The sequence below is a fragment of the Erpetoichthys calabaricus genome, chromosome 16, assembly GCF_900747795.2.
Source record: "Erpetoichthys calabaricus chromosome 16, fErpCal1.3, whole genome shotgun sequence".
NCBI classification, from domain to species: Eukaryota; Metazoa; Chordata; class Cladistia; order Polypteriformes; family Polypteridae; genus Erpetoichthys; species Erpetoichthys calabaricus.
This window is the reverse complement of record NC_041409.2, coordinates 34,672,440-34,684,592: the sequence shown is the minus strand read 5'-3', so window position 1 is coordinate 34,684,592 and position 12,153 is coordinate 34,672,440. Positions and strand designations below refer to the sequence as shown.

Here is a 12,153-nt window from a genome sequence, read left to right as displayed (position 1 = left end):
CGTGTTGTGGTTCCTATCTTGTGTGCTTCAGTGCTGAAGTAACAACTTTTGTCTTGAATGAAGTCTTGAGACTGTACCTGCCTTCTCTATACAGTAATAAAGTACCTGTATTTTTCTTTGAAGCCTAGACTCACCTTCCTGTCTTTCGTGCAACTAGACAATACCTGTATAAAAAAACAGTGCTTCTTAATCAGCAAAATTTTTTTTGGTAGAAATACAGGTTAAAATACAGAAAGAAAATGAAACATTAGATGTAACTTTTTTTTTATAGAAATTCAAACGCACTTCTAATTTTGTGTTGAATTTTCATGTTGCGGGAAACAATTGTGAATGCTTTCACCACATAATTTGTCTTCATTCTAGAATCAACTTTTTCAAGGATTGTTAATTTTTCATTCAGTGTAAATTTTCTCACTTTTTGTGTTCATCACAAAGAAAACTTTGAAAAGCGCTATGAAACTCGAACAGTACGGTATCCGCACAAAACACAACTACCTACGTGGAGGCTTGGTGGAGCACTGGCTCAGAATTCAGCTACATGATGTCTCACCTACGCCTAGACGGTCATTTTTTTTTTGGTCTAACAAGAAAGAGAGCCTGCTGTAGGTTTCCTGAGATTCAGTGAAAGTGTAAGCGTGGCATTAAGTATTTTTTGCATCACATTATTAACTTTGCTGGTCTTTTTTGGTAAAAAAAAATGTTTGTTATACTGAAATTTACATTTCATTGAAGCAAATGATGTTGCATGAATGTTTGTCAGGACCAACAAAAAGTATTCATTATTCTGAAAGTTTTGTTACAGCAGTATTCACTATAATGGGATTTGACCGGTATCTAATAATTCATATGTGTTCTTCTTGGCAGAAATTTGTCAGAATTAAATACTAACAGGACCACGAGACAAAGTAACAAACACAGGAGCACGTCAGTACAAAAGTCAAAAAGGTACAAATTAACTAAACCTTCATACCAGAAATCACAATGATAAAAAATATAAAAGATCCTAAACCTTTAATTAATTCATGCATACTAGCTACCATCATGAATATTTTATTGTTTGATATGCAGAATCTTGGACCAACCAGAAAGTGTAGATCCTGACCTTTATTCCGTTGCAATGGTGACTACTGGCACCATCGTTTTTTGCTGTGTTTGCCATCTTGTTACTAAGAACTTTGAGTGGAAATATACATGTGACGATTTAACAGGTCACCCTTCGACATTTCCAGGTTATCTGAGATCTGGATAAAGACTATGAATTTACTGATTGCTGCAGTGGGTTGGCACCCTGCCCAGGATTGGTTCCTGCCTTGTGCCCTGTGTTGACTGGGATTGGCTCCGGCAGACCCCCGTGACCCTGTGTTCGGATTCAGCGGGTTGGAAAATGGATGGATGGATTTACTGATTGTGTTTTGTTTTTGGTTTCCTGGTAAAAAGAATCTGACTTGAATTTTAACTGTGATTTAGGGTTTTGTTTTTTCGTGGAATTGATTTCTTCATTGACAAATTAGACTTGCTTCTGATCCATATTTCTTGTTCTAGACTCTATCTATCTATCTATCTATCTATCTATCTATCTATCTATCTATCTATCTATCTATCTATCTATCTATCTATCTATCTATCTATCTATCTATCTATCTATCTATCTATCATTTAAGCACCTATTAACTAGCTGTTTCGTTTTATCTAAATATGTTACAATCCCAAACACAATAGTGCATCCATCCATTCATTTTCTGAACCCATATTTTCCAATACAGGCTCAAGACTTGGAAGATTGCAACCAGTTCTGGCAGCTCCAGGTACAAGGCTGGAATCAGCCCAAGAATTGGGTACCTGAATGGGCTGCCAGCTGCTGTTTCTGGTGAGTCAAACTTCGATCATCTGACTGTTTCTGTTATGTCTTGTTATTGGCATTCGCAGAGTCCCAATTATTTAAGCACTTGGTCATCCCAATGCCTTCTTAACGTAATTACTCAAGCAGCTAGCTTATGTCATAAACAAAATTTGCATCCCCTTACATTTTATACATGTACTTTTGTTCAGTGCTGTATATATAAAACGATATAATAATATGCATGACATACTGAGTATTGAAGCCCATTGATATGCAATGGGTGGAACAGTGCCATCACAGACTTAATGTTCTGAGCTTGATTCTTGTGCCTGGTCCCACCAACTACTCCAGTTTTCTTCCCACATTCCCAAAGATTAGCATGTTAGTTTAAGTGGGATTGGACATTGCATTTCTTTCTTGCTCCTAGTGCTGCTGGAATATTCTCTGGCTTGCATGACCCAGAACTTTCTGAGAATGTAATGCTATGTAGATGCAATTATTTTTCGTTACCCTAGCATCCTAGTTTGCCCAGATAATTAGTGCTCTGCTGGCTGCAGTATATTAATTTGTTATTTTGAAAACACTTCAGATTTGGTAGCAATTCATGATTGATGGTAATTGGGGGGGATTCTTCTTGCACACCCATATAGCTACAAGCACACCAACACAGTTGTTTCTTTTTTTTGCCAGCATTCATTCCCATCTAAGCAGATCCCCAAAGAAAAAAATCCTTTTTTTGTCTTCCATGGTTAGTAGTTCAAGCATACTCTAGATCATAGCCCACAGCAGGTCTATGGACGAGGGGCTGTTGACCAATATAACTTCTGCTCTGCTCGTTTTTTTCTCCATTGGCAGAAAAGCAGCATTTTAAATGTCTTTTGAAAGGTCTTGTTGCACAAGGCATAGCAAATGGGATTGATGGTGCTATTGACGTAACACAACCAGTAGCCCAGATGCCACAAGGAAACGGGAATGCACTCGGAGCAGAAGGTTGAAATTAAAACTATGATGTTGTATGGGGTCCATGTGAGGATGAAAGCCAAGAGAATGGCACTGAGTGTTTGAGCCGCCTTCTTTTCCTTGATGAGCACCATCCGCTTCCTTTTAGTTATCTGGTTTTTCAGGTTGGGGTCCAAGGATTTGGAAGAGGCCTGTCCCACTGACTCAGCTGAAGAGCAGGCAGAAGGAGTGAGCTGAGAGCAATCATTGGCACATTGGGCTTTGCTGCTGTCCTTTGCTACGGATTTGAATTTGTAAGAAAGCCCTTTTTTGGTCTTTTGGAGATGGTATTTGGTGGGGGATGTGAAGTAAGTAGAATTTTTGTAGCTGGACAACTTTGCATCCTCTTTGTGAGGGGTTTGGCTGCTCTCTTCACTTTCTGCACTTTCATGTTGGCCATTGCTCTGGCTCTTAAAGGCTTGCTGAAAAATAGGTTTGCTTACATGTCTGTCATCCTCCTCAGAAGATGGGTAGCCACTGAATGAAGCCTCCTGATCATTTTTGGTCCAGTTGTTGTCACTGCTCTGAGTGGACGTCATTTTGGTAGCTGTGCTCCTACTAGAAGAGGACCAGGACGTTTGGGTCTGTTCTCGTCCAGTGCTTGCCTGCTGCTTGCAATTGAAACAGGTTTTGAGAAGGACTTTCTGGGGTTTAGTTGTCCTGGGGTCCGCTGGTGAATTTGAACCTTGAAGTTCCGCCAGATCCTTTGTGCGCTTCTCCGTCTCCTTGTAGATGCGCCAATACAGGATTGTCATGATGGAAACGGGAATGTAGAAAGCAGCAATGGCAGTGCCAAAGGTGATAATGGGCTCTGTGAAAAACTGAATGCGGCATTCATCAGGGCGAACGGTTCGCTCTCCCACAAAGTACTGCCAGCACAAAATTGCAGGGGCCCACAGGATAAATGATATCAGCCATGCCAGTCCAATCATTATACCTGCCCGTTTGGGGGTTCGTTTGGCCCGGTAAGTCAGTGGACGGGTGATTGAGAAGTATCTGTCAAAACTGATGACCAACAAGTTCATCACTGAAGCATTGCTGGCTACATAATCTAGCGCAAGCCATAAATCACACGCCAGGCTGCCTAGAGACCAGTACCCCATCAGAATGTAAGACGTGTAGAGATTCATCGAAAACACTCCGATAATGAGGTCGGCAAAGGCTAGGCTCAGCAGGTAGTAATTGTTCACTGTCTTCAGCTGACTGTTGACTTTAAAGGATATCATCACAAGGATGTTCCCGGTGATTGTAATGAGGCTGGCAATGGCACTGAGAGTTGCTATAGTAATGATGTGCCAAAGTCTGTGGCCGCCCAGGTGTTGAGGACTTGACATGTTGTCGCTGGCTGCTGTCAAATTCTTCATTAGCTTCTCTGACATAATTCTGCTCGTCTAGGAAACCTTAAGGTCATCGTTCCCAGAATGTGATAATGTCGTGCATCATCGTCATCATGGTCTGGAGCTCACTAGCTCTCTGTAAATAAACAGAAAAAGAAAAGACACAGTAGTAGTAAAATGAAATGAGGAGGACACCAGTCAGCTAGTTTACTGGATCAGACAGATAGAATAAGGAGACTTTTTTTTATTTTAACACATAAGACCCATGCAGCTGGTAATATTGTGCATTGTTTTGATTCCTGAGCACCTCAGCTTTTACCATCAGGAGTGGTTTTCAGAATACCTGTCAGGTGATGTAGAGCTTGGATAGATTTTTCTGAAAATAAATGTGCAAAGCTTGAGAAGAGCTGGAATGTCTGATACATGATAGAATATATCAGTGACAAAACATCCTTGCTGAAAGAACACAGATTTTACTCCTGTATTCACTTCTAGTTACACAAACAGAAGATTGAACCTAAAGCAGTGATTCCATCTCATCTCATTTCTTAACTGCTTTTCCTGGTGGCAGCAGGTTGGCGCAGACTTCTCTGCCCCCAGCTTCAGATTACAGCTCTTCCTGGGGAATTCCCAGGCACTCCCAAGCCAGCTGAGAGATATAATCAATCCAGAGAGTTCTGGGTCTGTCTCACCCAATGGGACATGTCCTGAGCAGTTCCAGGCAGAGCCGCCTAGGGGGCATCCTCATAACATGCCCAGGACACCTTAACTGGCTCCTCAATCCAGAGGAGCAGCGACTCCACTCTGACACTCTCCTGAATTCAGCCACTCGGTGAAGAAACCTCAGTTCTGCCATGCAGAACATGTTGAAGGTTGAGGATCGGGCATGATTTCAATTTAGTGATGGCATAGGTGAGAAAGATGGACTAGCCCCTGGCAATGTAAGACTTGGGATATTACTTTTTTTCACAAGCAAGGAGCCGGAGCTGGTGCAGAAAGTGGAAAAGTACCAGGTAGATGTAGCTGGTATCACATCCACACATAGTATGGGCTCTTGAAGCAAACCTTTTGGTAGGGAGTGGTCTCTCCTCTTCTCTGGAATGCCAATGGGTGGAAGACCTGGGGCAAGGATTCCAGTGTTTAAAATAACGGACATGTGGGCAAAGCAAGTCATGATCATATGATTAGATCGGTCATGCATCTTTGTTAAAGTGATTCAATAATTTAATAATAACTTATTTTAAAGGAATGCTCCACTCAAGAACTATAATTTCTGTATTTATTACTGACATCTGTTGTTTGTAGTGATGACCAGGAAAAATGTATAATGTCATGTTTTCATGGATAATGGAGATAAGAAAGTTATTAATGCAATAAGAATCAATAAGGAGCAAAGATAAACAAACATAGCAAAAAATCTCAATGTACTTGTGTGTAACACAGAAGCCAGATGACCAGTGGTGAACTGATAATATAAATGATGGTGCTTGTTTGGGGGTGGCACAGCACTTAGTCCACTGCCTCAAAGCTTCAGAAGCCCCTGTTCACTCTTTGCCCCCCTTACCTGTGTGGGTTCTCCTTCAGGTACTCTTTAGTTCCTTCCACATCTCTAAGATGTCTGCTAGGTTGATTGGAATCTCTAAATTGGCTTGGTATGAATGAACGTTGTCCATGATACAGTAAGTGCTGCATTCTGGATTAGTTTCATGTTTGGATGTCTTGCAACTAACATAGAGCCTGTCCTACCATGAGCCTAAAGTTCAGTGGATGGATGAGACATTTTTGTGTGGACGCTAAGAACCTGGAATAAAGGTGGCACATTTGATTAGATCTGACCACAATCTGAACCGTCTTAGTTGCAGCTACAGCTGTTATTAGACAACATCCTCTTACCACCAGAATAGTGCGGAGGTGGATCCTGGAGGTTGAAATGACTCTGAATGAATGCTTCCAAATGTCAGACTGGGGAATGATGTGCGAGTGACATGGGGAAGATACTGAGGGACTCTGTCACTGCATCACAGACTAGATTAACTTCTGTGTCAACACAGTGGTACCCATAAAAACAGAACATTCAAATCCGGTGACAAAGAGGCTCTGAAGGATTTACTGCAGTGAAGGAAGGGAAGCTCACAAAGCTAAAATAAAAACCTCACTCAGAATAACATGAAAGATGTCTGGAATGGACAGGTCATAATTATTGGACTCAAGCAATCCAGGGCTCTGGTGCTAGAAGGGGATGTGGGCAACGATAATGTCCTGAACTAGGTCAAATGCAATAGAATAATTCATTGAATGGTGTTAAGGGTAGCCTACCTGGTATAAATGAATGGACCCTAGGTGGCACTGTTGCCCACCTTTTTTCCCAACAGACAGACACAGGACACAGGGTAAAAGCACAAAAAAGGTTTTTAATTCTCTTCTTCTTTGTATAGTGCCTCCAAAGCACCACAGCCACAATAACCACAACAATAAAGCACTAATAGTTTTCTCCTCCACACCTCCCAGGAAGTATTGTCCACGTCCTCCCGACTCAGGCTCACTTGCTTGGTTCCCAACAGTACTTTATATAGCCCTTGACCCGGAAGTGCTTCCGTTCTTTCGTCCCTGTGACTTGCCAGCACTTCCGGGTCAGATGAAGAATCCCAACCATAGACATAGAATTACTAGACGCCACATGACCAGCAGCATCGTATGTCAACGTCGCCTCCATATTACGAGTGGCACTGCTGTGGAGTGAAGTAATGGATAAAGATGCCTCACACATGTGCTGCTTGGGATTGTACAAACTGCTGTACGCTCCAAACCAGATCACAGGGATTACATTTCATAGGTAAAGATAAACAATTGTTTTGGTTATATTTGGCCATTAGAAAATCCCGTTTTATAATCTTAACTTTAAATACGCCAGGCTAAGATAGCAAAGCTATGCATTTATGTGCTCAAGTGAGTCACTAACTATGCAGATTGTGGTTAGTTGTTAGCATTTCTCAAACTTTGAAAGTTTCCTAAAGAAATCCACCTCAGTAAACATTGGGAGGTAGCCCTTAGACGGGATTTTGAGAAAGCTGTCCTGTGATGTGTGCCGTGCTAGTTTGGTAACAGATGCTGTACCGGCAGCATATGATCAAAGCTACCACTCGCTCACATTAAAAAACAAAGGAGGTTTGATGATTCCTTCTCAGGGTACAGTCAAGATGGTCAAAGTAGCTGAGCATGTTATCCGACAGTCGACATTAGGACAAGCTGTTAGTGTATCTTTGATCAATCAGTTTTTCGGGCTGAGAATGGTTCAGATGATATGTTTTTTCTCAAGGAGCACGTTGAGGAAACACAGTTTGAAATTGACAACCATCATTTTATGCTTTAGTTGTGTCTGTCTTCCACAAACTAATGGCTGCACCATATTGCCAGACTGAATTCTCAAATTACAGAGTGGCAACACACGGAAAAAGCTAAGTAAGACAGTTCTGTTTCATGGATTTTAGATCCTATCCTGTATATATTTAAGTAACCACATTGTGTGTGTGTGTGTGTGTGAGAGAGAGAGAGGAATGAGTGAAATGTTTCCAGAAATTATTAAGCTAATTTGTATACAATAAAATTATTATTTTTGTCATTGAGTGTATCATTTCACTGTTAAAGAAAGACAAACAAAGATAACTGGCAGTAACAGTGCAAAATTGACAATTGGTATGCCAGTTTGAAAAGATAAGTTTTGAGGGTAGTTTTAAAATGAGTTATTGAATCGAGCTGACGGATATGAGAGGGAAGAGAATTCCAGAGTTGAGGAGCACAATGAGAGACGCTTGAGCTCCCATAGAACTGAGTTTGATGTGTGGTACAGAAAGTAGAGCTGCAGATGAGGATCTGAGTGAGCGAGAGGAGTGCCAGTCTGTAGATCCGTGAGGTTGTGCAGAGCTTTAAATGTTAAGAGTGGTATTTTGTATTGTATTCTGTAGTTAACAGGGAGCCAGTGAAGTTGAGAGAGAATTGGTGTAATATGTTCAGTGGATTTAGAACAGCAGGTTATTATTCTGGTAGCAGAATTTTGAAGAAGTTGTAAGTGATGGATAAGTTTTTGTGGGATGCCAGATAGAATAGCATTACAGTAATCTATATGTGAGGTGACTCGGGAATTAACCAATACTTCAGTACTGTGTTGCGTAAGAACAGGACAAAGTCTGGAAATGTTTCAGAGATGGAAGAAGGCAGTCTGAGAAATGTTACTTATATGGGAGGAATTATTTAATAATAATAATAATTATTATTTAATAATTGTCATTATTAGTGTATAAATGGATATAAATAATTGCATTTAAATGATTCGCCTGTCCTGCGGTGGGTTGGCACCCTGCCCGGGATTGGTTCCTGCCTTGTGCCCTGTGTTGGCTGGGATTGGCTCCAGCAGACCCCCGTGACCCTGTGTTCGGATTCAGCGGGTTGGAAAATGGATGGATGGATGGATGATTCGCCAAAATCTGTTGTTTGTAAATGATACTATTTGAAACGTTATTGTTTTTTCATCAGAAAACCTGGTTTCCACGTCTATCTGTATTAGTTTAAATGACACTTTTGCCACTCGCAATATGGCGTACGCGCTGACATATCGTGTTGACTGGGCAACACAGTGAATGAGGCGTCTATCTATATATGTCAATGATCCCAACTCTTTAATCAGCCCGGAAGTACTGTGGGGCTTCCGTCCTCATGACTTCTAAGCACTTCTGGGCTGCAAGAGAAGGATGACTCCCTAGCTCCTTTTACAGCTCCCCCTGGTGGCACCCACGGCACCCAACAGGGCTGAGAAACCGGACTCCAAGTCCCAGGATTCCCTGCTGGAATCTGAGGCACTGCTACATTACAGGGGAGCTGCCATCTAACATTTTGGGGGAGGCAGTGTTCTGAAAAAGCTGCCTTCCCCCATCCTTCTATAACAGGGGCGTCCTGGCCGGGATGACATGCCGGCTGTCAGCCACACTGGGAAGGTGTTACCATATGTAAAGATGCCACAGAACAAGGTTAGGACCTAGCTCACAGAGAGAGAGAGAGAGAGAGAGAGAGAGAGAGAGAGAGAGAGAGAGAGAGAGAGAGAGAGAGAGAGAGAGAATTAATACTGGCTAGCTAAGAACTTTTTTGGGCCAGCATGTTTAGACTGAGGCCGCCATGACTCTGTAGCTATGAAGATATTATGAGGTCAGAAGAGATAAAGGAGTGAGCAAACATGAAAGACAGGCAGGAATCTAGCATATAGTATCAAATAAAGTCAACTTGGAGAATGGCAGAGAGACTAGGCAAACAGGCAGTCAATGCCAATGAAAAAGAAGAAAACAGAAGTAAAAGAAAACGTGAAAACCAGTCCCTCATTTAACAAACGTTACTTGCGTTACTTTCCAAACAAAATGCCGTGGATTACTAAGGAGGTAAAAGGTCTCCTGAATGAGGAAAAAGAGAGCTTTCAAATCCAGTGGCAAAGAGGCTCAGAAGGAGGTACAGCTTGTGCTAAAAAGCTGATTGAAGGAAAGGAAGCTTACAAAGCTAAAATAGCAAACAAACCCACTAAGAATTGCATAAAGATGTCTGGAATGGACTGGGAATAATTACTGGAAAGGGATATCGGCAAAAGTAACGCCCTGAACTAGTTTTTAATATACCCTTCCTGCAACTGCCACCTTCTTCCAATGACCAGTCCCCCCTTACCATCCGCTACATCAACAACTTCTACCACATCAACTTCGAATGGCCAGTGACAAGTCTACCTCTGACCATCGGTGTGGGCTGTCCATGATTCAACACCAAGTAAGGAGACAACTGAGGAAGCTACACACAGGAAAAGCTGTTGGACCAGATGGAGTCAGTCTTTGAGTTCTTAAGGCCTATGCTGACCAGCTTTGTGGTGACCTCTGTCAACTGCTTCAGAAAGTTCCACTGCTGTGGAAAACATATTGCATTGTAAGGCAGGAGCCTCTTCACCCAATGACTACAGACCAGTGGCACTTAAATCTCACATCATGAAGACCTCTGAGAGACTGGTCCTGTACTATACGAGACCTCTTGTGATAGACCGCCTGGACCGACTGCAGTTTGGATATTGGACAAAGATTGGAGGGGAGGATGCTATTCACTTTCTGCTTCAGAAGGCTTATTCTCATCCGGACAAAGCTGGTAGGACAGTGAGGATAATATGATGTTTTTAGATTTGTCCAGCGCGTTCAATACCATCTCACCATCCCTGTTAAGGGATAAACTAAATATGGTGGTGGATTAGCCTGTGGTGTCCTGGGTAATGGACTATCTGTCAGGCTGACCACAGTTTGTGAGACTCAAGGACTGTGTCTCTGATGTGGATGTCAGCAACACTGGATCATCACAAGGAACAGGCTTGTCTTCTCTTCTCTTCAGTCTGTACACCTCAAACTGTAAATATAACACCCGGTCGTGTCACTTATAGAAATTCTCAGATGACTCTGCACTTATGGGGTGTTTCGATAAGGGGCATGAGACAGAGGAGAGGAGTCAGGAGGAGAACTTTGAGAATTGTCTGCAACTCAGCATCAGCAAAATCACAGAGCTGCTTATTGACTTTCATCGCACCAAAGAGACGCTATGTCCGGTCACTATTCAAGGAGTGAATGTAGAGGTGATGCACTCCTACAAGAACTTGGGGGTCCAAAATAATGACAGGTTGGACTGGTCTTATAACACAGAAGAACTATATACTGTATGAAAGGGTGGAGCAGGTACTTTTTTCATTGGGAGAATGTGTTCCTTTAATGTGTGAAGTGATGTCCTTCACATGTTCTACAACTCTATGATGGCCCTTTTGCTGTGCTGGGCTGGCAGCATTACTTTAAGAGAGGCCCACCAAATCAGTAACATAATTAAAAGGACAAGCTCAGTTATAGAAAGCAGTCTGGACCCTCTGGAGGTTGTAGCAAAGGAAAGAAATAAAAGAAAACTGAGTAACATTATGAACAATGCTGCACATCCTCACTCTCACACTCTAACACAGGGTACTTTCAGCCAATTAATGATTCAGCACAAGCGGGTCAAGAAACACGACTGGAGCTCCTTTATGGCAACAGCAATATGACTGTATAGTGCCTCATGGGGACTGGGACTGTTCTTTTATCTTTAGCCAAGTCAGAATCTTTTAAGTTTTATTTCCTGTTAAACATTCTGGTGCGCATTTATTGTTTGTCATATTATGATATTTATTTAATATTTATTTATTAATTGAAAATATATAAAAAGCCAAACTTCTCCCTGGGACCTAGTCAAATTCTATCTATCTATCTATCTATCTATCTATCTATCTATCTATCTATCTATCTATCTATCTATCTATCTATCTATCTTATCAGTCTGGACCTGGGGACTCTGCACACTCCACCCAGAGCCTGACCATGCCATGCTTAAGTCCTGGTCCATGAAGCTGAAGCTCATGTTGTGATTTTGGACTTGATTTGATTGTAGGCTGTGGCTTTCTGGTGAGTTTTACTGACACCATATTATGTTTTTGTTTTTTTTTTTTTGGAAAATGAATTATTGTGAGATGAAGACATTTCAGAAGTGGGATCATGTGACAAGCATGCATCTAATGGAATGTTTAGGACTGTAATTTTCTTCTACACTTATTTCTCTTTTTTGCTTATTAATGAATAAGAAAATCTGAATAAGAATTCCAGTGTTGGGCTTTCAGCTGGCCCATATCTCACTAAGTGTGTGTTGCTGAAAGGCTGGCGCCCCTTCCTGGGATGGGTGCTTCCTGTTTATTCCCCATATAGCCAATTCACCATAGCGTAATGAATAAAGTGAGTTCAGCAGATGGATGGATGTGGGCAGCTGAATGGCACATTGGATAACACTGTTGCCTAATAGTCGCGAAGACCGGAGTTCAAGAAAAAAAAGAGTGCTAAAGAAAGGTGTGCCTGCTCCAGGTTGGGATGAGGTGCTGCCTCAAGCAGAAGAGTTTAA

The 12,153-nt window shown here is 41.8% G+C and overlaps 1 protein-coding gene across 1 annotated transcript in view; it reads right to left on the bottom strand.

Annotated features, from left to right (window-relative positions):
* Positions 1–1,643: 1,643 nt before the first annotated feature.
* chrm5b (cholinergic receptor, muscarinic 5b) overlaps positions 1,644–12,153 on the bottom strand; it is an 84,586-nt gene continuing 74,076 nt past the window's right edge. Inside the window, exon 2 of the mRNA XM_028822232.2 lies at positions 1,644–4,312. Coding sequence (XP_028678065.2) covers positions 2,632–4,218 — 1,587 coding nt within the window. The 5' untranslated portion in view covers positions 4,219–4,312 and the 3' untranslated portion in view covers positions 1,644–2,631. The remainder of the gene's footprint in view (positions 4,313–12,153) is intronic.